Source organism: Agelaius phoeniceus, chromosome 27 (genome assembly GCF_051311805.1).
Source record: "Agelaius phoeniceus isolate bAgePho1 chromosome 27, bAgePho1.hap1, whole genome shotgun sequence".
Classification (NCBI taxonomy): Eukaryota; Metazoa; Chordata; class Aves; order Passeriformes; family Icteridae; genus Agelaius; species Agelaius phoeniceus.
Window position 1 is genome coordinate 3,815,748 of NC_135291.1, and position 25,236 is coordinate 3,840,983.

Here is a 25,236-nt window from a genome sequence, read left to right on the forward strand (position 1 = left end):
GTGGCACAGGAAGTTTTGGATCAACAGGGATACCTCAAGTGTTCTGGGCTGAGAAAGTTACGGAGAACCATTCAGAAAAGACATGCATCCTCACTGCCAGTGGATGTCATCCAGGAACCATATCAGTAACAGCCTTGATTGATACTGGAGCAGATGTCACAATACTCTCATGACTTTGCTGGCCTCAATCGTGGCCTCTCACTCATGCAAGTTTTGGACTTCTGGGGTTGGGTGGTGCTACAACAGGTGGCCTGTCAGCCATTGTAATTAATGTGAAACATCCTGATGGCCCACAAGCTAACATCAGACCCTATGTTGCCGATGCTCCTCAAAGTTTGTGGGGATGACATTGTTTATCTCAATGGGGTGTCAAAATTACTACGGATTTTTAATGGGGGCCACTGTGATGCAGGGCAATGAACGTCCAGTTGTAGCCTTGATATGCTTGACAGATAAACCTGTCTGGGTTGACCAGTGGCCCCTTTCTAGCGAAAAGCTTACTGCCCTGCAAGAATTAGTCACAGAACAATTTCAAGCAGGAAATATTGAAATATTCCTGGAATACCCCTGTTTTTGTAATAAAAAAGAAATCGGGAAAATGGAGACTTTTACATGATTTACGGCAGATAAATGCTGTAATGGCAACAATGGGAGCTTTACAACCAGGCCTTCCTACACCTACAATGATTCCACAGGAATGGCAAATAGTTGTCATTGATCTGAAAGATTGTTTCTTCACTATTCCATTGGCTGGGCAAGACAAAGAAAAATGTGCTTTTACTGTGCCTTCCATAATCATGCTGAACCCTGAACCCAATAAAAGATATCAATGGAGGGTACTTCCCCAAGACATGAAAAATTCGCCAACTATTTGTTAATGGTTTGTGGCACAGGTCTTGTCAAAAGTGCAGGAGCAATTTAATAACTGCTGCTGTTATCATTACATGGATGATATCTTGTTGGCATCTGATAACAAACAACAGTTATCAGCTCTTAAACAATGTGCTGTAACAAATTTGAAAGCTTTTGGTCTGATCATTGCCCCAGAGAAAGTGCAGGAACACATGCCTTGGAAATACTGGTATGTTAGTGACTAACACTCAAGTTATGCCTCAACCTGTGAAGTTAGACATTGATGTTAAAACTGCTACTGATGTACAGAAATTGGTTGGTTTAATAGGTTGGATTAGATCATATTTAGGCATAACTAATCATCAGATGCAACTATTGCATGATTTGCTGTCAGGCACCACCTCCTCTACTGATGAGAGGCAACTGACCCCAGCGGCAAAGACCCTAGAAGAAATTGAATTAGCCTTACCACACACATTTGTTAACAGATTAGATACCTATGTTGGTGTTCAAGTGTTTATTTTGAAGGATCATTAAATACCGTGTGGAATACCGTGTCAATGAAGTGATAACTGGGAAGATCAACTGCATATTCTGGAATGGATATTTTTATCTTTCAATAAAGATAACAAAACAGTAAAACCTCTTGCTGCTCTAAAAGAGAGACAAACTCACCAAGTCCCTCTGTGGGCTGTAGCTCACCTCACTCAGTCCCTTATCAGTCCCTCTGGTGCTGGAAATACCGCGGCCCAGGCCCGGCCCGGTGGGCCACAGGTGTGAGCTGCCCGTGCTCTTCTGGTGTTCAGGCCAGAGCAGGTTTAAACAGGTCCAAAGAAAAGGGAAAAAAACACCACAGTTCAGGAACTTGTTTGGCTCAGCTAGCTAAAACTAACTAAAAGCAAAGGAGAGCTCTGTCCCGCTGTCTGTCCATCCGCAGACAACACAGTCCCAGAGCAGGAATGTGGAGGAGCAAGTGCAGTTTCTGAAAACAAACTGCATGCTGCTTCTCTACCCCTTCACTCTCAGGACAGGTCTTGAAGGTGTAAAACTTATTATTCAGCATAAACAGAACAGACTGGGGATACAAGCACCAAATAGTCAACCCAGAATATACCTCAGGGACCATTCAGTACTCCTTGATGTCACCAGAAGATAGGATTGAATGCAAAAGATTTTATGGGGTTGAAATTCGACAAATCTGCTCTTCCCAAGGAATTCCCATTGTAGGCCTGCATCCTGATGGAGGTTCCTGCCTCTGGGTTTATCTAGGTATCCTCAGAGAACCAGGAAGATGTGGAGCCCCCCAGCCAGATGCCTTCCAACTTGGATCACCAGGACCACGGATCATCAGGGCTCTGCCCAATGGGGGTCACTGGGGATCATCCGATGCGGATCCTCTCATGGGGGATGGAGCTGGAGCAGCGCACAAAGCTCTTCCCACATTTGGGGCACTCACAGGGCTTCCCTTAGTGGCGCCTCCGTTGGTGTCGGGTGAAAGTTGAGCTCAATGAGAATCTCATCCCACACTCCCCACACTCGTAGGGCCTCTCCCCAGTGTGGATGCGCCGGTGCAGGGTGAGGGTGGAGTTTTGCTTGAAGCCCTTCCCACAGTCGGGGCAGCAGAAGGGCCTCTCCTCGGTGTGACTCCGCTGATGTTTGAGAAGATCGGAGCTCCTGTGAAACCTCTTCCCACATTGGGGACACTTGTAGGGCCTCTCCCCAGTGTGGGTGCCCTGGTGTTTTCTCAGGTCAAAGTGCCACCCATAGCTCTTCCCACATTCCAAGCAGGTGTAGGGCCGTTCCCCCGTGTGGATGACCTGGTGCCGAATCAATGCTGAGCTTCCTCTGAAGCTCCTCCCACATCCCCCACACTTGTAGGGCTTTTCCCCAGTGTGGATCTTCTGGTGTTCCGTCAGCTGGCACTTGATGCTGAAGCTCTTCCCACACTCCCCACACTCCCCACACTCATAGGGTTTTTCCCCAGTGTGGATCCTCTCATGTTTCCTCAGGCCAGAGCTGTATCTAAAGCTCTTCCCACATTCCACACACTCATAGGCCTTTCCCCCAGTGTGGATCCTGTGGTGTTGCATCAGGCTCCCCTTCTGGCAGAAGCTCATCCCACATTCCCCACACTCATAAGGCTGGTCTCCAGTGTGGATCATCTTGTGTTGCATCAGCTGGCCCCTCTGCCTGAAGCTCTTCCCACATTCCCCACACTCAAAGGGCCTCTCCCCAGTGTGGATCACCTGGTGCTGCCTCAAGCTGGAGCTCCAGCTGAAACGCTTCCCACATTCCTCACACTCATAGGGCTGCTCCCCAGTGTGGATCACCTGGTGCTGGATCAGATCTAAGCTCCGACTAAAACCCTTCCCACATTCCAAGCACTTATGGGGCTTCTCCCTGCCATGAGGCTTCTCCACCAACTCTGAGCTCTGGCTGGATCTCTGGCCGCCTTCCTGGCTCAGGGGGGCTCTTTCCTCCCTGCAGCTCCCTGGGCTGGGTTTGCAGCCCCTCCTCGTGCGGAATCTCCAGGGCTTTTCCTCCTCCTCCATCCAGACACGCCCTAGGAATGAAAAATCCTGGTTTGGAGAAAAAAACAAGATGAGAGTGCCTTGGACTGGGAGTTCCTCCTTGCCCAAGTTCATCTCATTAGGTCATTGGGCATCTTGTGTCTCTAAGAACCTCCAAAACACCACAATTCAGCACAAAAGTCCTCCAAACATCAAGACACAGATCAATAACTTCCAAAACATCAACATTCAGCAAAAGCCCCCTCCAAATATAAAGATTCAGCCCCCACAAAAAAACAAAGCACCAACAATTAGCCCAAGAAAGGTCAGAAACACCAAGATTCACCCCCGGGAAAATTGTGGATCCTAATCCCCGGTCACCTGCTGCATGTGGGGGGGGCAACGCTCCTGGGGCTGGGGTCAGAGGCTGCAGATACAGGGAGAGGTGGAACCTTGTGCTGCTTCCTCTTCCTGTTCCTCCTCCGGTGTCCCCACTCTTCCTCACACTCCTCTTCCTCCTGCTATTCCTCCTTCTCCTGCACAATCCCACCTTCTCCTCCCACGGGCATCGTTTGGCCCTTTTGTTCCTCAACCCTGCTTCTCCTTCCCTTCTCCTCCTGCCCCAGGCCCAGCACCCGCTGCCGGCTCCCTCTTGCCCCCAGACCCACAGCATCCCACGGCAGGGGCAGGGATGGAGCTGGGGCAGGTCGGGCTGGGGCAGCGCTGGGCTCCCGGCCGCTCCCGCCCGCACTCGGTCCCCACTGCAGCCGCTCCCGCCAGGACAGCGCGGGGGGGCCCGGCCTTGGCGCTGCCCCACTCCCACCTCCCCAAATTCCCCTCGCATTTGGAGAACAGGGCATGGATGGTGTTGGTGTGCTGCAAAGGGACTGGGTGAGGGGGAGTGTGCAGCAATATGCTTAAGGCAAAAAGCCGCAGGAGGAATCTTTGTGGGAAGGAAAAGGATGATGGAAAAGAGAAGGAAGAGAAAAATACTGAGGACTGGGATGTTTTTCAGCAGGGTCTTATCCTCAACATTTGCCAGCTGATCATTTGTATCCCCGGTTTCCAGGAGAGGAAAACAAGGAGGTCAGGGTTTCAGGGGGTTTCTCTGTGGGGGGCAGCGGCAGCACCGGGCGCAGAGGTGCGGGACCGGGAGCACGGGCTGGGGGCCTGGGGGGAGCTGCGGGGCCGGGCCGGGGCTGTGGGGCAGCCGGGGCTCAGCGCCGGGCGCTGCCTGACCCCACCAGCCCCGGGCAGGGCCGGCAGTGGCCCCCGGCCCCCAGGAGGCTGCGGGACGCCCCGGCCGCTGCCCGGCCCCGTGGAGCTGCCGGCCCTGCCCGCCGGGGGGCGCCTTTGGACACTGCGGCAGGACAGGGACCGGCTCTGGGATACGGGCTGGGGAGGGCACCCTGAGCACAGGGACGAGGAGCAAGGAACACCTGGGAAATACAGATTGTACATGGAAGGATCCAGATTTTCTTCTAAGGATTTGGTTTGGGTCCTTGGAGAAATTAATGATTTTGCAGAAAACTTAGCAGCTGTCAGAAGGTTAGGGTTAGGGTTGAGTTGCTGATGAGAGCTGATTGCTGGGTGCTTGGGACCTCTGTTTTTTTGGGAGTTTTCCCAGGAGCGGGGGAGGGGGGGGACGGGGGAAGGGTGCAGAGATGCCGGAGGATTCAGGCTGGGGGTAGGGGCTGGGCGCAGTTGCTGGCCCTCTCTCAGTTTTTTGTCCCTCTCTCAGGTTTTTGGAGGAAGGCAATTGGAGCTGCTGCTCTTAGGCTGCTCTTTCCACTGCTGCTGACAGAGCCCGTGTGAAAAATGTCTATGATTGGCTTTTCACAAACATTAAAATGAGTATTATACATGTTATGTTAGGAAGTTATGCTGTAACAATTTTTTTAAGTAGTGTGTTAAATGTAGTTTTAGGTTATAACATAATGTTAAAATAGAAACTTATGTATGTGGGATAGTTTTTTAAAAAAGGAATGAGGACTCACACCAGATAGCAGCCACAGGACACCTAAATCTTTCAGAGAAGAATATTTTATTGCTCAATTATCAGAAGAAATGAACTTGTTCCTGCCTTGCTCAGCCCTGAAGATGCCATCAGGATGAAGAGGAAGAAGCTGACACTGACCAGACAGAATCCTTTGTTGGAATGGAATTTATGTATCACGTATGAGATGTACAAATATGTAATGGGCTATGGTTTTTCACAGTTAATCCTCTATTAACGTGTGTCCTTTTTTGGGCTTACTTTGCCCAGGAAAAGGTACCCGAGCCGTTTGTAACTCTTTGTTTCCATTGTCTTGTATTGTCCTAAATCCTAATTGTCCAAATTTTTATTACTCTAATTGTATTACTATTTTTATAACCATTTTATTACTATTAAACCTTAAAAAGTTTAAAAACAAGTGATTGGCGTTTTTCACAATTATGATAGCAGAGGATGGTTACCAACACCTCACTGCCGGTGCTTTAGGAGAGTCAGAGTGGGGAAGGTGCCCCCTGCCCTCTTCAGCAGCCTCGCTCTGTTTGCCCTGGGGTGACCGACAGACGCAGGTTATGGTGGACAAAAGGAGACAATAAAACAAAGACAAGGGAAAAAGGCTCCCTACAACCATGGCAATTGGCCCCCTAAGAGTAGTAATGTACACGAAGAACATGGGAAGGAAAAGGGATTGGTAAGTATTTCTCAGGGGGGATGAATGTGAGTGAATGAGAGGCGGGCTGGTTGTGCCAGACCTGCCAAGTGAGTGCTGGAGTCTCCCATGCTGCGTTTCTGACTTTCCACGGTAAGTGGCCAGTAAAGAGACAAAGTGAATGTTAAAAGGAGTGAGAGAATCCCCCGGGGTAACTGGGACTGGGTCTCAGAGAGGGGCTGGACCCCTCGGAGGAAGGGAGCAGAGGAGTTTCCTAGCCCAATCCACTAGCAAATGGGACAAAAGGGGCTCCTAAAAACCTGCTGGGTTGAGGGATAAGAGTGCCCAAGATCATCCAGAATTGAAACCTGCTGGGCTGAGGGATTAATATTCCAAGAGCATTCAGGGTTAAGCAAAATTCTGCTGGATTGAGGATATGCTCAAGAGCATCTGGGATTGGACAACACAGGTGGATTGAGAAATAAAAAAATGCCCAAGTGTTGGGGAAGATGAAACAGGAAAGCCTTATAAATATGATTGTCTGGCAAAAGATTTTGACAATATAGAAACTATAAGCAAGATTGAAATCAAAGCAAGCTTTGAGATACCTCAGTTAGTGAACAACTGGAAAACAATGGTGTGGCCCAACTGAAGGTAATCCCCTTTTAATGAAACAATACCCTCTGCTTGCAGACAGATCCGAGGGTCAGAGCAGATCCTGCCAGCTTGGCAGAAGGGGTCCAAAGAGGAGTTTTTACGGTTTAAAATGTAACACAGTGTGGTAATGTAATGATTCTTACAGGCTGTATGTAAATGCTATAGGACGTGCATCTTGTACTAGATTGGCTAGTGAGAAATAGAACATTCGACACAAAAGAAGATGTATTGTGTTGTAATGGGAACCTTACTCTCTTACGCTTTTGCTCTCTTACGTTTTACTCTCTCACCCTCTCATCCTCTCTACCCCTCTCTTCTCTCGGGCCTGCTCCGAGCTGTGCCTGGCAGCTCCAAGCAGGGCCCTGCACCCGGGCCCTTTGCAATAAACCGCAAGTTCCAGGGCCTGGCTGCAGAGATCTCTCGTCTCCGTCCATCCTGACCGTCCTACCCCCCGACGCTCCTACACCCAAGAGCATCTGGGGTTGGACAACACAGCTGGGTTGAGGGATATCCAAGAGCACCGGGACTGACCAGAAACACCTAAACTTGTAATAGGTGATGTGAATGTAAAAGGTACCTTATTGTTGTCTTGTTTGTGTGTGAGAGTGAGTCACACACAAAATCAGCCTCAGCTTCCCGGGCAGGTGGGAAGGGGGGGCTGTGGAAAGAGGTGTGTGTGACCCACAAATAAGCCATTGTCCCTTGGGTGGGTGGGGGCTGTGGCAGAGCATGTGTGTGACTGCAAACGGGCCATTGTCCCCCCGGGCCTGTGAGGGGGCCGTAGCTGAAGAGTGTGAGTGACACAAATCAGCCTCACAGGTGAACGGGCACCGGAGGCAGCAGAGTCAGGGCCCTCCCAGGAGGCCGGGAGATACTGAGACCCAGAGGCCAACGCCAAGGGGAGGGGGCCACAGGGACCCGCGATTCTCTGTCAACAGGGATCCACTTTGTGTCCTGAGCGTGTGAAAGAATGTGTGGAAGTGAATGAGAAATAGAAGCGAGTGAATGTAGACAAATGAAAGTATATGTAATGTAGATTGTGTATTTTAAGCTTCACTATATCTCCTTGGAGGGAGGTGTATTGCACTGAAAGTAGTGTGAGAAAAAGGTTTTTTATTTTTAAGTGTGTAGTTGAAAGAAAAGTGGTATTTAGGTTGTTAGTGAAAGTGAAAAACAGAGGCAGATGATGAATAGATAAGATCTTGAAAAATGAGACAGAAAACCAGTAAGTTGGATTACAGGGGGAAAAAAAGAAAAAAAAATAGCCCTTTGGGAGTTATGTTAGGTAACAGAGATACAACTCCTTGCAAAAGGAGAAAGTACAGGGTATGTAGTAGTTGATGGGAACAACATGCAAACTATGGAAAAAGGGAAATTAACCTTAAACTAGTAAGCTCAAACTCGTGAATTATATACTTTAAAAAGAGCACTAGAATATTTAACACAAAATAAAGGAACCATATATACTGATTGAAGGTATGTCTTTAGCGTAGTACATACCTTTAAAAATTTGGAAAGGAAAAAGATTACTTAATTCAAGAGGAAAAGGTTTAGTACATGAGGAACTTATTTCAGAGGTTTTAGAGGCATTAAAATTACCTAAAAGACATAGCTATAGTACATATTAAGGAACCCCAAAAGGGAAAGACCCCAGAAATAAGAGGAAATAATTTGGCAGATGACGAAGCCAAGGATACAGCAGAAAGTGGAGCTGAGTGAGTTATGTTAATATTAACTCCAAACGAGGAAAAACTGGAAATTCCTAAGTTTAGGGAAGCCGAGAAAAAAGAATTAAACAAGACAGGAAGTGAACAAGATAAATCAGGGAAATGGAAACTTCTTGATGGAAGACAATTACTTAATAAAATGTGCTTACTAGGAAAATATTAGAAGACATGCATCAGAAAACCCACTGGGGTACTCAAGCTTTGTGTGATCATTTTTTAAGGAACTATGGGTGCACTGGGATTTTTGGAGTAGCAAAGCAAGAAACTGAAAGATGCTTAATTTGCCAAAGGATAAATTAAAAGGTGATGAGAAAAACAACATTAGGAGGTCGTGAGTTAGCTCGTCGACCATTTCAAAGTATCTAAGCAGAAGTTTAGATTTGTTAGGCTCTGGATTTATTTGTAAAAAAACCCATTTAATCTAGAAGAAAGAGAATATGCCATAGGTTAGACAGGAGATTTTAGGAGAATAAAAATCTTTAAAGCATGAGAAACACCCGAGACAAAACAGGAAGAGAACAAGGGGAAATGAAAGGGAGGGGAACAAGAGGAAAAGTCAGAAAGAGAGTGGGATCCTCTGCAGCTCTTGCCCCCTCCGTTCGCAGCCGAGGCGCCTGTCCCGGGTCCCGGCTCGCTGCCCGCCTCAGCTCCGCCTGCCCCGGTTTCCATCCCAGGTGCGGGCTCACTGCCCAGGGCAGCTCCACCTGCCCCGGCGCTGGCGGTGAATTTGTGTGCCCTGCTCCCACTGCCCGGCCCGCGGCCGCTCTGCCGGCCATGCTGGGGAAGATGGGGGTTGCTCTGTCCTGCCGCGTGGGCCGAGGTCACCGCGCCGACCGCACCGAGGGCGGGTCCCAGCCATCCCATCCCCGGCTGCCCTGCCCGTGCCAGCTGCGCTGGGCACCGCCGCTGCTGCTGCCGGGGTCTCCCACCTGCCTTTTCTCTGCCGGGAGCTGCCGGATCAGCCGCCATAAGTCATGTGGGGGCTGCCCACGCTCCGGCTCGGTCTCCACGGGAAGATCCCCCTCTGCCGATTCCGGCAGCAGACCCTGCCCACACTCCCACCAAGCCTCGCCGGGATATCCTCCCCTGACCCCGGCCTGCTCCGAGTTACATCCCCTTGGTAACCACAGCTCCAGCTGTTCAGGGAAACTCTCTCTCTACAGGAAGCACCTTATCTAAACACTAGGAGCTCTCTTAAAAGGCAGCCCTCTCCAAATTCTTTCTCAAAACACAGGAGAAAGGCTATAGAAGGTAAAAAAGTGAAAGAGTTAGATGAAGGGATTGCTCTATTTCCATTAAGAGAGGTTCCCATGGCAGGGATGCGCTGCCCTGCCCCGCGGGAGCCACCAGCGCCCCTGCCGGCCCTGCCCGGAACTGCACCCAACGGGAAAGCGCCGCTGCCGAAAGGCCGGGACTGGCTCCGGGCTCTGTTTGTTTGCACTGCCGGAGCTGTGGTTGTTTGTTTGCTTTATTATGCACACTAGTAAAGAACTGGTATTCCTATTCCCATAGCTTTGCCTGAGAGACCCTTGATTTCACTATTGTAAAAATTAAGAGGGAGGGGGTTTGCATTCTCCATTCCTAGAGAGGCTTTTTCTGCCTTCCCAAGCAGACACCTGTCTTGTAAAGCAAGACAAGCACCCACAGGCACTGAGGGGGGCTGCAGGAGGGGCAGAAGAAGGCCCTGCAGCACTTGGGCACAAAGGCCCAGCAGGTGAATGCAAGAAGGGAGCAGCAAAAGGCCAAGCTGAAGGCAAAGGCCAGGGCAGAGCTCCTACAGCCCCTGAGGGATCAACCCCAGGGCCCAAGGGGGCCCCAGCACCCAGGGCACGGGCTCGGCCACAAGCACCCGGCAGAGGCATTGCCCTCCTCGGCAGGGGACAGCCCACCCAAACAGCCCCTGGCAAGGAATCAGGGCTCCAGCTGCAGGGCACAAGGACACTGCAAGCACAGACAGCAGCACCCGCAGGACGAGCAAGTCCACCCCGTGATGGACATGGATTGGCAGGGCTGTCACAGCTCCCATCACACCAGGGACCCTCCTGGAGGGAGGAGCCCTTGAGAACATTCAGGTGGGTCTGCATTGAGAGGAGGCATTTTCAGATGGACACAGGGGCCTCTCAATCCACTCTGAATCTTAGGCCTAAGGGAGGGAAAAAAGGCCAAAATGTCTTTGATTATTCATGGCATAAGTGGGAAAGCTGTATGGTTTTATTCAACCACTATTAGTAGATCTGGGAGATGGATTTGAAATGCATGAAGTTTTATTTGCTCCTAATTGCTATCATGATTTACTGGGAAGGGATTTGATCGCTAAATTTGGAACACAAATTAATATTATAAAAGGTGATACAGAGGCCAGTTCTGTTGTACCTCTGTGTCAAATGTCTGGCCAGGCCTATGCTGAAGTGAACCCTGAAGTGTGGGCAGCCCCAGGGAAATAGGGAAAATTAGATATGGAGCCTCTCCAAAGTACTCTGAAGCAACCAGGACAAGTGGTGTCTAAAAGCAACAGCCTGTTCCAGGGGAGGGAAGGAAGGGGAATCAGACAAAGCGCAGGTCACCGCCCCATGCTCAGCTCAACCCAAGGAGCTCTGGGTGCTTGTAAGAGCCTGGCACTGAAATGCCCTGGGCAGGAAGGCTTCAATATCTTCTGCTGACGCCATGGCACCTAACAGGGCGGCAAAAGCAATTCTGACTGCTTCAGCAAGCACTGGATCAGAGATCAAGGTATATTCTCCCCCAGGAAGCTGGGCTGGCACAGAGCCTGCCCTGGGACTTTGCTGTTGCCAACACCCAGCCAGGACATCGGCTCCTGCCTAAGGAGTGCAAAGCAGCACCACTGGTGGCCAAGGGGCCCATGCCAAGTGTCCCTGAGGCCAGAAACAGCCGCCAGCACAGCTGAACACGGGGGGACCCCTCAGCCTGGCCTCAGGGGCTCTGAAGCCCCGGAGATTTGCACTTCCCGCCTGCAGCAGGACCATGGGAGCCGCCCCTGAGCCTGCCCTGAAGGCAACGCAGCAGCAGCCAGGGCTCCACAGCGGGCCAAGCCCCTGGGCCTGCCCACAGATCCTCTGCTCAAACCCTCGGAAATCCTGGCCACCCTCCTCTGGCACCTCCAGCCACTGCGGCCAAGCCTCGCTGCCACTGCTGCAGCTTCAGCGCTGGCTGGGCCTGCACTGCCACAGCTGCTGGGGAGCACCACGGCACAATTCCACTCTGGGGCTCACTCACACCCACACTCTGGGCTGCCTAGAATAAGATTACACCATGAGAATGTTTTTTCTAAATAATCCTACTTTCATATTGTCAGTTAGGTTTGGGGGTGAGAATCAGTTTTTATTCTCGGCAGAAGAAGTAGAAAATATCTTTATTGCTTTGGATTCTTTTTCAGTGTGTGTTTGCCTGGCTGGTGGAGATGGCAAAATTTTGGTCCGCGTTTTCTGGTGTTTACCTCCAGGCTGCGTTTAGAAGAGCTTTAAAGGTGACCCTTTAACTCACAAACCGTTAATAGAACACTCTTCAAAAAAACCCCCAAAAATTAAAAATACCCCAAACCCTGGCTTTTGGGGTGGGGCGCATGAGAGTCATGCTCTGGAAGAGAAGCTTCATTCCAGGCAGCCTGCAGAGGAGCTTTAGAAATGCAAATGAACACTGCTGGGCAAAGCCTGGACAATGGACCTGGGTCTCTTGCCTGGGGCAGGAATTGGGCTGATTCCCTCTGCCCCTCAGCCCAAGCTCTGCCTGCTTGCCCTGATGGAATTTGCACAGCTCAAGGCAGAGCCCAGGGTGAGGATATCTGACCCTGCAACAGAAACGGGTGAAGCTGCAAAGGGAAACAGCAAATGAAGAATGTTGGGAAAACTTCACTATAAATAAATGGGGGGGAATCATCCCTCTGCCCACTCCAACATGTGCTGTCGCTGTCAGTGTTATATAGGGTGTATTAGAGCACTGAAATGTTCTTGCTACCACAAGTTCAGGGAAATCAGTTGGGAATCCAAGTATTTGATGATTTAAGTAGAGAAAAGCATCAATTGATGCAGTCCTTGCTGGAGAGCGCGGCCAAAAATGGAGAAAAGATGAACGGCCAGCAGAACAAATCATATAACACCATGGACCAGCCCCTGGGAACCCAAACCAATTCATGTCAGGAGCCACAGAACCTATTTCTCATTTCAATGGCATCATTAGATTACAAGCTGCCCTGGGAATAACCAACCAGACAGCTCCAGCTCCTGACCTTCCTGCTGAGCAGTCCCTGAAATGAGGAACATTTCAGTGGATTGGTCAGCCGTCCGCGACTGACGGCACCGTCGCCCAATCGCAGCCAGGGGCGGGCTCTGCACACGGCACAGCCTCGCCCCGCGCTCTCAGGGCCCCCCGGGCTGCGTGAGGGCAGAGCCGGAGATGAGGAACAGCCCTGGAACGGGCCCGGGCCCGAGGGGATTGAGCTGAAAACACAAACAAACTTCTACGCACCTCCCTCCACGGCTTTCCCGAAGCACTGCGGCTTCTCTGGCTCCGGTCAGCGAGAAGCCCCGGAGACTCACTACTGCTACCTCTAATTAGGAGCATCAAGGAATGGCTTTGATTTCCCCCAAAAAGGGAAAATTGCCCCAACCCTGTGGATGAGTAGGCGAGGGGAGAGATTTCTGACAGAGAACTCCAAAAACTCAGAGCAGGATAATGAGAAGTGAGTGAAGACCCTTAAATCCAGCCTTCCCCCACGCCTCCCTCCTTCCAGCTGCACCTCCTACCCCGGCAGTGCCGGAGACAGGGAATGGGGCCGTGCTCACTTCATGCCCCGGGGCTTCTCCCTCTGCTCAGGGACAGGAGTCGTTCCCCTGCTGCACCCTGGGCTCTCTCCCACCGGAGACTTCTCAAGGAACTTCTCCAAGCTGAGTCCATCCTATGGGGCACAGCCCCCCTCCAAGTGCTGCAGCGTGGGTCACTGTGCCCCGGGGTCAGTCCTGCCAGGACAGGCTGCTCCAGCGGGGCCCCTCTGGCCACGGGGTCACAGCCTCCTCTCAGGCATCCCCGTGCTCCAGCGTGGCTGCTCCGGGACCTGCAGGGGGATCTCTGCATCCCCATGGATCTGCAGGGGGATCTCTGCATCCCCATGGATCTGCAGGGGGATCTCTGCATCCCCATGGATCTCTGCATGGAGCACCACCGTCTTTGGAGGCACCAGGAATAGGCTGAGCTCTGCCTGAAGCTCTTCTCACATTCCCCACACCCTTCCCGGCACAGGGAGGCTTTTACCTCCTCACAGCTCCCCAGGCTGGGTTGGCAGCCCCTCCTCATGTGGGATCTCTGGGGCTTTTCCTCCCCATTGGATTCCTGCGCCGTGGAGCTGTTCCAAATGGCCTCTTCCACGAGGTTCTGTGGCAGGGATTTGTTCTCCCTGGTCTCTGTCCGCAGCTCAGTGCGTGAGGGAGGAAGGACAAGGAGAGGAAGAGACAGGGAGAAGGGAAAAGGAAAAGGCAGGAGGAGAGGAAGGAGATGGGAAAGGAACATAGATGGATGTAGGACAGAATGAGGAGAAGAAGGAGGGTGGACAAGGAGAAGATGGGATTTGCCTCCATGCCAGAGGGAAGGGGAAGGAGATCCCCCCAGTCCATCCCTGGCAGGATGGCGTTGGCAGTGAGGCTGTCCTGCAGCAATGCTGGGCTGGGAGATGGAGCAGCAGGGAGGGGAAAGGGGCAGTGATTCCTCCTGCCCTGCCTGGCTGTCCCAGTCTGGAGCGTCCTGGCGCTGCCGAGGCCCTTGGAGCGTCCGGCACTCAGGAGCCCGGAGCTCATGGCTGCTTTATAAAGCTGACAAAGTCGGCAGGATGAGTCTGTGTATGCTCTGCAGCAAACTGGGTTTATTGGTACAGGAACAGGGGACAGGTAAGGTTCATCTACAACCGGCAACTGTTCATGCACTTTAACAATGACGTGGGTCAGTACAAGGACCGGGAGAGATCCCTCAGCAAATCCGGCACGGGCACAACAGACCCGGCCTGGGCACAGGGAGGGAATTTATTACCAACCAAATCACAGCAGCACAAGGAGAAGGGAAAGAAATCTCTCCAGCACCTTCCCCCTACCCAACGGGGATCACCCAGAACAGGGGTCACCAGGGCTCTGCCCAACGGGGGTCACTGGGGATCATCCAGCACAGATCCTCCCATGGGGGATGGAGCTGGAGCAGCACACGAAGCTCTTCCCACACTCGGGACACTCACAGGGCCTCTCCCTGGTGTGGAAGTGCTGGTGAGTGACGATCTCTGAATCCCATTTGAAGCTCTTCTGACATTCCAAGCACTCCTAGGGCCATTCCCCAGTGTGGATCTTGTGGTGCTTGCTGAGGTTGGAGGTCCCACTGAAGCTCTTCCCACATTCCCCACACTCCCAGGGCCTCTCCCCAGGGTGGATGTTCAGGTGTTCCATCAGGGTGGAGCTGTAGCTGAAACCCTTCCCACATTCCAAGCATTTGTGGGGCTTCTCCCTGCCATGAGGCTTCTCCACCAGCTCTGAGCTCTGCCTGGATCTCCGGCCGCCTTCCTGGCTCAGGGGGGCTCTTTCCTCCCTGCAGCTCCCTGGGCTGGGTTTGCAGCCCCTCCTTGTGCGGAATGTCTGGGCCTTTTCCTCCTCTGCCATCTGGCCACAGCTTGGGAATGACAGACCCTGGTTTGGGGAAACCAAGGTGGGAACGCCTTGGAGTAGAGGCTCCTCCTGGCCAGGTCCATCTCTAGAAGTCAGCAGGAGTCTTGTGTCCATGAAAATCCCCACAATGTCAAGATTCAGCCCCAAAAAACTCTCCCAGCAGTTCCCTATTGCTGATCTCTCCACTCTTGGGGTTCTAGAGGTTTCCTTTCCTTAGGATCATGGGGGTCCAATGGTTCCAGGGCTTCTCCATTCTCTGGCGTCCTGCTCAGGGATGATCCAGGGCCTTTTGGGGGTCCATGGGGGCCCTTCTCCCCTGATGCTCTGCTCTGAGATCCCAGGGGTCCCAGGGGTCTCTCCTCTCCTCTCCAGGCTCCCCCCCTTTCCAGTCTGCCGGGGTCCCCCAGCTCTAGGATTGCCCCTCTCTGCTCTCCCCACTCTGGGGGTCCCAGGGGTTCCCCTCCTCTGCTCTCCCGGGGGTCCCCAGGACCAATGTCCTCCCCTGCCCATACTGGGCAATGGCCACGTGGGCCCCCAAAGATCCCCCCCAAGGGGCTCAGCTTTGGGCTCCTGCAAGATCCAAACCTACACACACAGAGAAAACAAAACCTGCCAGAGACACCAGATGATATTTGGGGTCAATTCCACAATCTGCGAGCTCCAAACACACCCCAATAAAAAACCCTCTCAGGGACTCCCCGACAGATTTGGGACGACCTCCCCCTCCCCGCTCACCTGCAAGACGAGCTGGGGGCGATGGTCCCGTGGCTGCGGCCACAGGGGGCACTGGAACCTCCTGTTCCTCCTGTTCCTGCTCCTGCTCCTCCTCTTCCTGCTCCTCCTTTTCCTCTCTCCCTCCTCCTCCTCCTCCTTCTTCCTAATCCCACCTCCTCCCCAGTTCCTGCCTTCTGTGTATTTAGACTGGAGACCCTTGCTTGTTTTTAGGACTAGAACAAAGATCCCAGATGGAGCAAGGCTTGCTGCTTTTAGTCAGAACTATCAGTGACTAAAGGTCACGTTTCCTTTGCTTTGGTCCTGTCCTTGTTCTCCTCAGTGTTCATGCTGGGCTATGGGGTGTCCTTGTTTGCTGCATTTTGAGTTCCTCTTGCATCCTTTGGGCCATGGGCTGTGCCCTGGGAGGGTTCTTTGTGCTCCTTTGTGACATAGGAGAACCTTCCAGGCGGCTTCTGCGTGAGCTGCTGCTGGGATGTCACAGGAACAGCGCCACGTCCCCGTGGTGTTCCCGTTGCTGTGGGACACGGAGGCCTCAGTGCCCAGAGTGGCTCTGGGCTCGCTGCCGGAGGATCTTCCTGCCCGAGGCATTCTCAGCAGCCAGCCCAGCCCTGTCCTTCTGTGCTTGCAGGGCTACAGGCTGCAGGCGTGTGCAGCGCAGCCAAAATGATCCAGCACGTGGCTGCTGCAGTTTGCACTCTGTACTCTGTGGCTTATTCGGGGTATTTTTTAACCCACTTGGCACGTAAGTTGAGGTTTTCCCTCGGTGCAGCATCTGTGGCTTTGGGCTTGCTGTGTGCTTTCTGTTCTTCCTCTGGAGCTGAGTTGACTTTGGAATCAAATTGCCATGAAGACACCATTGCTTTGGGAGAGCTCCTGCCAGCAGCTGCAGCTGAAAAAGGGGGTGTCTGCAGCCAGCGGGGCGTGCACAGCACCTGCAATGAGCCCTGGGGGGTTCTGTTCCCTCAAGCAGGGAGTCTGTGCCAGTTCCATCTGAGCCTGGAACTGCCTCCGTTTGCTGCTCAAGCCAAGAACTGACCCAGCCCAGTATTTTGTGCTGTTCTCTTGCTTGCTGTGGGAAGGGATTGTGGCTCCTGGAGGGATGCAATGAAAGCAAAATGCTCTCTTGGGGTTGCCTTGCTCCGTGGCATTTCCCAGCACTGGCAGTTTTTCTCCTAACAGCATCTGGTTCATGTTCCCTCTCCCACTGCAGGGCACCTCATGTCTGGATTCCGAGCAGCTCCTCCTTCGGTGAGTGGGAAAGGAACCTTTGGTGTTTGGAATTGTGCAGCAAGTTGTGAGCTCGGCATGTGGCAGTCGAGGGCCAGCCTGGGAGGCTGAAGGAAAGTTCCTGTCAGTGTCTTTGCAGCAGCAGCAGCAGCAAAGGGATCCCTGGCAGTTTTCTCCTTTTCTGCTGAAGAGCTTTTGAAGAGCTGCAGGTCTGGTTTTACAGGCAGAGGATTGCTTGCTGGCTTTAGCCATGGTGGAATATCGAATTCCCAACAATAAGTGGCAATGTTGACTGTAGCCCATTGTTAGTTGGAACAGCTCCAAACCCCATTTCTGCGTAGTGCAGCTGGATGTGCAGCTGAGGATAAATAAGGTGATAACTGAGATAGAACTTCCTGTCCCTCACACTACTGTCTGTCCACAGGGCACAGAAGCAGCACCAGCACCTCCTGGGGCTCCCTCTGCTTCCGAAGAGGAGGCCCAAGAGGAGGAAGAGAGCAGTGAGCTTCCCGCTGCTCTGGGGGACGATGGTGAACTTCCCTCAGCGCCGGGAGATGACAGTGAACTTCCCGCTGCTCTGGGAGACGAGGGCGAACATCCCGCGGGGTGGGAATGCAACGGCGAGGCTCCCGCGGGGTGGGACAAGGACAGGGGACATCTCCCGGCCTGGGACGAGGACGGTGGATGTCCCCTGGTGTGGGACCAGAGTGGCCAAGCTCCCACGGAGTGGGATGAGGACAATGGATATCTCCCAGTGTGGGATGAGGATGGAGGATATCCTGTGGCATGGGAAGAGGAGAGTGAACATCTCCCAGCATGGGAAGTGGACAGCGAACATCCCCTGGCTTGGGAAGAGGATGGCGAACCTCCAGCATTTTGGGAAGAGGATGGAGAAGCTGCAGCATTTTGGGAAGAGGATGGAGAAGCTCCCTCTGCTTGGGAAGAGGACAATGAACCTCTCTCCGCTGTGGGATCCTGGGCTGAACATTCTGACAGCAGCACAGCCGGGCAGCCAGAGGGGAGAGGGGAGTGGTGCCTGATGCAGCTGAGTACGTCTGCTCTGTTCCTGGGTGCCCGAGCAGGTGTTGTGTGTGTGTCTGGGCATCAGCTGCACCCAGTGTTGCTCTGCAGCTGAATGTCACCGAGCCATTTATTGTCCTTCCCCGGCTGACACCAAGGGGCTCACGGCCCCAGGGAGTGGGGCTGGTTGTGGCTCTGCTGCAAGGCGGGGTCTCACTCTGGGAGGGAGCGTCTTCCACGTGGTTTCTTTCAGGGAACACCGTGAGCGAGGAGGAGCCTGCCGAGAAATACCTGGAAGTGGAGCAGATTGGCCAAGGGTAAGTGCACGGCAGCTACTGTTGCACAAGCAGGGCCGGGTGTTGTGCTGGTGCAGGATCAAGTGAGAAGTCAGGAGAGCTCCAAGCACCTTCAGACACTGGGCTACCATCCTGCTGTCTCTCAGTCCTGATCAGAATTGATAACTGTGGTCAGAAGGTGCCGTCAAAGGCCCCTGAGGCTGGCAGTGTCCTGCCTGCAGCAAGGAGCAGGACCTGGAAGATCTTCTGTCCCTGGAACTGGATTGCCTAAAAGAGCAACTCACCATCTGGTGACTGTCAGAAAACAGTTCTCAAGAAGATTTCTTTCAAATATTTTCCTTCAAAAAAGATCCACTGGTCAGGGTTATCAACCTAATGGTTTAGAAACAGAAACCAGAGATGAACTAATAAGTGCTCTATTCTAGCACAGGTAGCAGACCCCATCCATTCAGTAACAGACACAGAGCTGATGCACTCTGGGGGAAAAAGCATCACCTGCCTGATGGCAGGGCCCTTGTAGAACCTGCAGATCTTAGGCAGGAAATGGAAAAGGATGAAATGCATTCTTTTCCAGTTCTTTAGACACCCATTTCTCACCTCAGGTTTTGAACTAAAGCAATTCAGGGTGGACATTGGGATTCGCTCCAGCCCAATTCCTTCATGTTGGGTCTCAGTTTTCTCCTGCACACCTTGCATGGCAGAGGGCTGGTGGCTGCTGTGCTCTTGTTGGAAGGGTCAATGCACCCAGGTGTTTGTGAACGCTGCAGGCAGCAGAGATCTCCTGTCTGGGCTGGCTTTCCCTGCCAGGGCCTAAAGCGCTGCTTCTTTCTTCTCTGCTGTTTTGTCTCCAGGGCTTTTGGAACCGTTTATAAAGGACTCGACAGGGCCACTGGAGGAGAGGTCAGTGCCAACACGCCCAGCACGCCTGGCAGCTCTCCAGGGCTTTCCCCTCTGCTGGGAGCTGTGGCTGCAGCTTTGGGGGCCAGCAGAGCTTTCCTGCCCAGGCTGCTCCTCTGAAGGCAGAGCAGTGTCAGCCTGCAGAGCACAGCTGGGACAGACTTGGTCCTTCTGAAGCGCCAAAGGAATGCAAGGAGGGCAGCGGTGTCTGTCAGAGCAGGACACGCTGGCTTGGCCTTCATATCTAAAAGTGTGAATGCATCAGCTGCTGGAGACTGAGGCCCAATTTATCTTCATCCCAACCTCAGACAGGAACATTATTTAGCTATTCTTAGCTCAAGTATAACATTATTATTATTTCCATCCTGCCTTTCATCTTCAAAGGATACCTCAAGGCCTAATTATGGAGAGATCCTGCTTGGGCTCAGTTTGGGGTTTTAGTCCTACTTCAGCTGTTCACAGAGAGAGAGGGAGAGAAATGAGGAGATGGATATCCAGAGCAAAGCTCTCTCCTAAACCCTGAAGTTGTGTTTGGTCTGGTGTCAGTGACAGCCTGTGACAGGGATCACCTGAGCAATGGGTGTGCGTGTCTGCTTTGTTCTGCAATCCCAAACAGAGCAGTTGCATCTGAAATCATGACCAAATCCCATAGAATTGCTAAGGGGTTCCTGGCTGTTTTGCTCTGTTTTCACAGAACCAGAATTACCTCCTGCTTGCAAAATGGGTTTGAATAATAATAGTAGGAGTGTTGAGGCCATTTGAGAAGACTGTAGGTGCAGAGAATGTTGTTAGAGCTTTGAGGCTGACAGCTGAGGGACCATTTCTGCAGAGCTTGCAAGGCCAAATGTCTCTGGCCATGTGTCCTGTAAGCAGCCCCCAGCTGGCAGAGCAATGGGCTGTGGGAATGGCCCTTGCTGAGCTCTGGTGTCCCATCCCAAGGCAGTTTGGCACAGCCTGGCTCCGTCGCTCCACAAAGACTCGCTCCGTGTTTGCTGTGGCCTCCTGCCACAGACTCCTCCAGTTCAAGGCTGCAATGTCCCTTCAGGTGGCCATCAAGAAAATGAGTCTCAGAGGGCAGAACAGGGAACGAGCTGTGAATGAGATCCTGCTCCTGAAGGACAAGAAGAACCCCAACATTGTCAACTCTTTGGACAGGTGAGTGCTTCAGCTCTGATCCCGAGCCCGGGCCCTGCGTTAACCTTTCCTGGCATCCGGAGTCTGTAGCCTGTTTTGAAAATGCCTGACCCAGCCACATCTTCCCAAAATAACAGCCTGGCAGTTCACTCCCTCCACGTGCTTTTGTTGCTTTGCTTTGGTTTTTCCTTCAAGTTGATCCCGTTTGCTGTGTCTCCCAGCAAGTGCTGATAAACCACAGCAGAAATTATTTCCCTTGGCTTCTTCTTCCCAGCCCTTTTCCATTGCTAAAGATGCCAGGAAGATCGGGTTCTTGTTTCCAGAAATGCCTCATTTGCCCATTTTTCACTGGCCTTGCCTGTTTCTGAAGGGACTTTCTGAAAGGTTTCCTGACTGCTTTTGTCCCAAGTGCTGCACGGCCTCCTCCCCTGGATAACCCTGGCAGTTGTGTTGCCTTGTTCTGGAGGGAATGGTGGAACTGATGAGTTCAGAAGCTGAACCAGCTGGGGCCAAGGGTTGTGGTTCCACATTGATCTGGGCTGTTGCTAAACTGCATTTTTCACCTGCTTGCCATCTAAGGCCTCTCCTTTCTCGCAGGTGTCTCCTTCCCCTTTAGACTGTGCAGATTCCAAGGACTGTGCAGCCTGGCAGGAATGTCTCTCCATCTGATTCTGTCCTCACTGACAAGTGACCTAGAAACAAAACTCCCCTCCAGGCTTTTCCATGGGGGAATTGAGCTCTGCACTTTCATCTCCATGCCATTGCTTTCCTCTTCCAGCTTCCTTGTGGATGGAGATCTCTGGCTGGTGATGGAATACATGGATGGAGGAACTTTGCGGGATGTTGTCAGACAGACACGCATGGCTGAAGGAGAGATGGCAGCTGTCAGTCGGGAGGTGAGGGATCCTGCTTGTCACTCCCATGGCTGGGACACGATGGTCCTTCCAAACAGGGTGTGAGAACAGGAGTGGCTCCATGCTCAGGGCTTTGTTTCTGAGTTGTTTTTATGAGCTGGAGAAGAAAGAGCCTCTGCAGTGAACGGCCTGCCAGCATCACTGCACTTCTACTCTGTTCTTGTTCTCTCTCCTGCTGTTGTGGTACTCTCTGTGTGCTTTGGATTTGATTTGCTGTTCTCAGCTTTGCCTTGAACCGTTTGCCTGGAGCTTGTGTGCACTGCACTCCTGGCCTGTCACAGCAAAGCTGCTGCTGGCAGAATTCTGAGCTGTCCCTTCTGGTGTGATATATTCCAGCCATTGGTTTTTGCCCTCGTGTTTCTTGTTCTCTCTCAGTGTCTGCAGGGCCTGGATTTCCTCCATTCCAACCGGGTGATCCACAGGGATCTGAAGAGCTCCAACATCCTCCTGGGCATGGACGGCTCTGTCAGGCTGGGTGGGTGTTCCTGGCCAGGCACGGCGCTCCCGGGCTGCGGGGCTGGGGCTGCTTCCCTGGGAGGGCCAGAGCCCCACAAGGGCTGCTGGGGGCACTGCCCGGCCCCTGCTGCCAGCTGAGAGCGGCTGCCCCTGCAGAGAGCTCAGGAGAGGAGCAGGGGGCCAGCAGTGCCTTTGCTCTGGCCATGGCCCTTCCAGAGGGGCAGCAGTGGGAATCTAAAGCTCCGAGGGAATCAGTAAAAGCCACTGCAGGAAAGCTGAGGGTTTCTTGAAGGGCCCAGTTCCATCTTTCCTTGGCTACAGCCCTGAGGGCTTTTCCAGCTGACTTCACTACTACACTCTCAGACTGAGTGTGGGGAATCTTTGTGCTTGGTTTCCTCATTGCAGCTGCCTTTGACAGGGTTTCTTTCTGTCCTCAGCTGATTTTGGCCTCTGCGCTCAGCTCAGCCCTGAGCAGGACCAGCGCAGCTCCATGGTGGGCACTGCTCACTGGATGGCCCCAGAAGTTGTGACCAGATCTCCTTATGGCCCCAAGGTGGACATCTGGTCCTTCGGCATTGTGACCATCGAGATGGTGGAAGGAGAACCTCCTTACTTCAGGGAAACGGCGGCCATGGTAAGAGGCAAATTCTCCAGTGGCTGCAGAGGCTGTGAGCACAGGGGGACCCTGCACTGGGAGCAGCAGCTGGAGGTTTCTGCACATGGGAAGGGAATTCCCAGAGGACTTGTGCCTCCACACAGACGAATGTTCTGCAGTCTCCAGCAACAATTTGCTTTGGGCTTTTCGTTGTTGCAGCTCTTCTAGCTGAGAGGATGACCTGGAAATATGAAGCAAGTGCATCAGCTCTAATGTTATCTTGCAAGAAAACCCCACACCATCCCCAAATCCCAGCCCCAAACCCAACAAGATTTCTGCAGGAGTTTCTAAAAGAGGTTTTGCAAGATGATCTCCCCTGATTCTTCTCACTGGGAAACTTGTTGAAAACAGGAAGATGATGGTTTAGCATCCCCATAGTCTAACATATTTCTTTCCTAGTCCAAGCTACTTTTTCCGTGTCACCAAGCCTGAGCTTTCAGCATCACAAACCTCCTGTTTCTTGCCTGGCAGTTTCTGGGATGGGGCATCAGGAATGCATTTACTTGAGTGTCAGTGGCACTGCAGAGATGCACTTGATGGAAGAATCCTCTGAAATAACACAGGCAGACCACAGTGACTCTGGAAAATGGCCTGTAAAGCTGGTGTCCATATTTGGAGAAGCAAAATGGGCTATTTCTGATGGAGGTTCCTACTAACAAAGCCAGCCAATGAAACTGGCTCTCAAGGCGAGATCATTTGGATGTTGCAGTGGCTGTGGCAGCCCCAGGGTTTGGGTTTTTTGCTTGGCATAGCAAAATGAGCTCTGAGCAGCATCTCTGGCAGGGAGGAAAGTGGCCCTGGAGCTGGGGCTGAGGCCCCGGGGTGGATGTGAGCCCGTGTGGGTGTGAAGGAAGCTGGCAGAGCGCTGAGTTTGCTTTCCCTGCAGGCTCGCGCTCTGATCCGGCAGAACGGGACCCCGCAGCTGCAGGAGCCCCGGCGCCTGTCGGCTCTGCTGCGGGACTTCCTCGAGTGCAGCCTGGAGCCGGACGAGGAGCGGCGCTGGGCTGCCCAGGAGCTGCTGCAGGTGAGAGCCAAGGGCTGCAGGGGAAGCAGCAGAGCCAGGGAGGGGTTTTCTTGTGGGGCCCCCTCCGATAGTCTCCAGTCTCGCTGCGTTCCACGCGCAGAGCAAGCAGAATCCTCGCCTGCTGTGGCCTGGCAGGCTCCTTTCGAGCTCATCTGGACCTGGTGCCCCACAGCGAGCAGGGACATCTTCAAGCAGCTCAGGGGCCTCAGAGCCCTGCCTGACCTGAGCTTGGATGTTTCCAGGCAGGAGGCACCTCCCAGATCTCTGGGCACCTCCTGTCAGTGTTTCCCCACTCTCCCGGTTAAAAAATTCTTCCTTAGATCTAATCTGAGCCTGCTTCCCTCGATTTTCAAACCATTTCCCTTTGTCCTGTTGCAACAGAGCCTGTGAGGAACTTGACTCTGGAAAGTAACAGTTCATTTCTTTCCTTTTTATCCTTTGGGCAGCACCCATTTTTATCATCAGCCAAGCCTCTCTCCAGCCTGACCCCTCTGATCACTGCAGCAAAGAACCTGAGGGAGCAGCAGAGCAGATGAAGCACTTGAGGACAGCTTCTTCTTACAGTAGTTAGGACAATTAGTTAGTCATGGTAGTTAGCACTGGTAGTTAGTTAGGGTAGTTAGCATTGCTAGTTAGTTATGGTAGTTAGAGCAGCCTGTTTGTTATGAAAGTTTTATGAATAAAAACTCTCTTAAACCTCAACTCCCCTGACATGTCCCTTCCTTCTCCCGCTGTGACTCAGCTGCCCGGAGCAATGTGAGGGGAGGGCGGGCCCAGCCTGGCCCAGAGCTGAGCCCCAGCAGAGCCCTGGCAGAGCCCAGAGCAGCCTCGGCACCTGCAGAGTCAGCCTGGAAGGAGGCGCTTGGAGCCTTCTCGGCTGCACCCGGCTCTTGGCTACAAACTGTGTGTGCTGGAAAATGCCACCGGCTCTGCAGGAGGGCAGAAGGGGCCCGGGGAAGGCCCAGGTGCTCCATGTGGTAGGCCAGGGACAGGCGCTCGGAAGATTTCGGGCTGTAACGGAAAGTTACAGGAATCCTTCTACCCCCCTCCCCATAGATAAGGATCACCCTTGGAATGTAGCCAGACGTGTAGCCCCCCTAACCTATGCATGCCAGTAACTTTCCACTCCATACTAACCCTAGAAAGTATAGCCAAACCCCTGTCTGACGTAGAGAGACCCCTTAGTCCATAAATACCCTTAAGACCCCTCAATAAAGGCCTTTTTAACCATCCACCACATTGGTGTCAGCGTCCGTTATTGGCCACAAGGGATCCCACAAAGGAGATCGAAGTGCTGGACCCTGAAACCAGGTCATCGCGGCCTTCACAAGAAGGCAACATAGTGGTGCCGAAACCCGGGATCGGGACGAAGGGACGAGTCCGGGCGACGGGGGTACTCCTGGCCAGGGGACAGCACTCAACGCTGGAACGGCTGTAGCGAAGAAGGGGGACGCCCCAGAGACCCGCGATTCGTATGGAAGCGATAGCGAAGGTCGTAAGTTTGATACATATGCAATGGGGAATCAAATGTGAACTCAGGAATTTTAATCTCGCATTGACGAGACTCCTAGAGATTGGGGTCATTTCTCGACCCATAGATATATTACACCCTGGGGTGTGGCAGAAATGTACTGTCGCGCTAGCAGAGGACACAAAAGCCACAGGCAGCAGCAAAAGCCTGAAAGCGTGGGGGAAGGCAGAAGCCGCCCTACGCAAAGCATTAGAAGAACAGGAGACGTGGAATGCTGCGCGCTCCTGTTTGTTAATCGCGCCACAGCCGGGGGAGGGGGCGGTAACGCGAAACCCCCCTGGTGGCGACCCGATTGAGAGCGGGGAG

General features: G+C 52.8%; 1 protein-coding gene across 1 annotated transcript in view; it reads right to left on the reverse strand.

Annotated features, from left to right (window-relative positions):
* Positions 1-2,162: 2,162 nt before the first annotated feature.
* Positions 2,163-25,236, reverse strand: part of LOC143691900 (uncharacterized) — a 149,481-nt gene continuing 126,407 nt past the window's right edge. The window contains 2 exon segments of the mRNA XM_077191095.1: positions 2,163-3,210; positions 14,590-14,899. Coding sequence (XP_077047210.1) covers positions 2,319-3,210; positions 14,590-14,899 — 1,202 coding nt within the window. The 3' untranslated portion in view covers positions 2,163-2,318.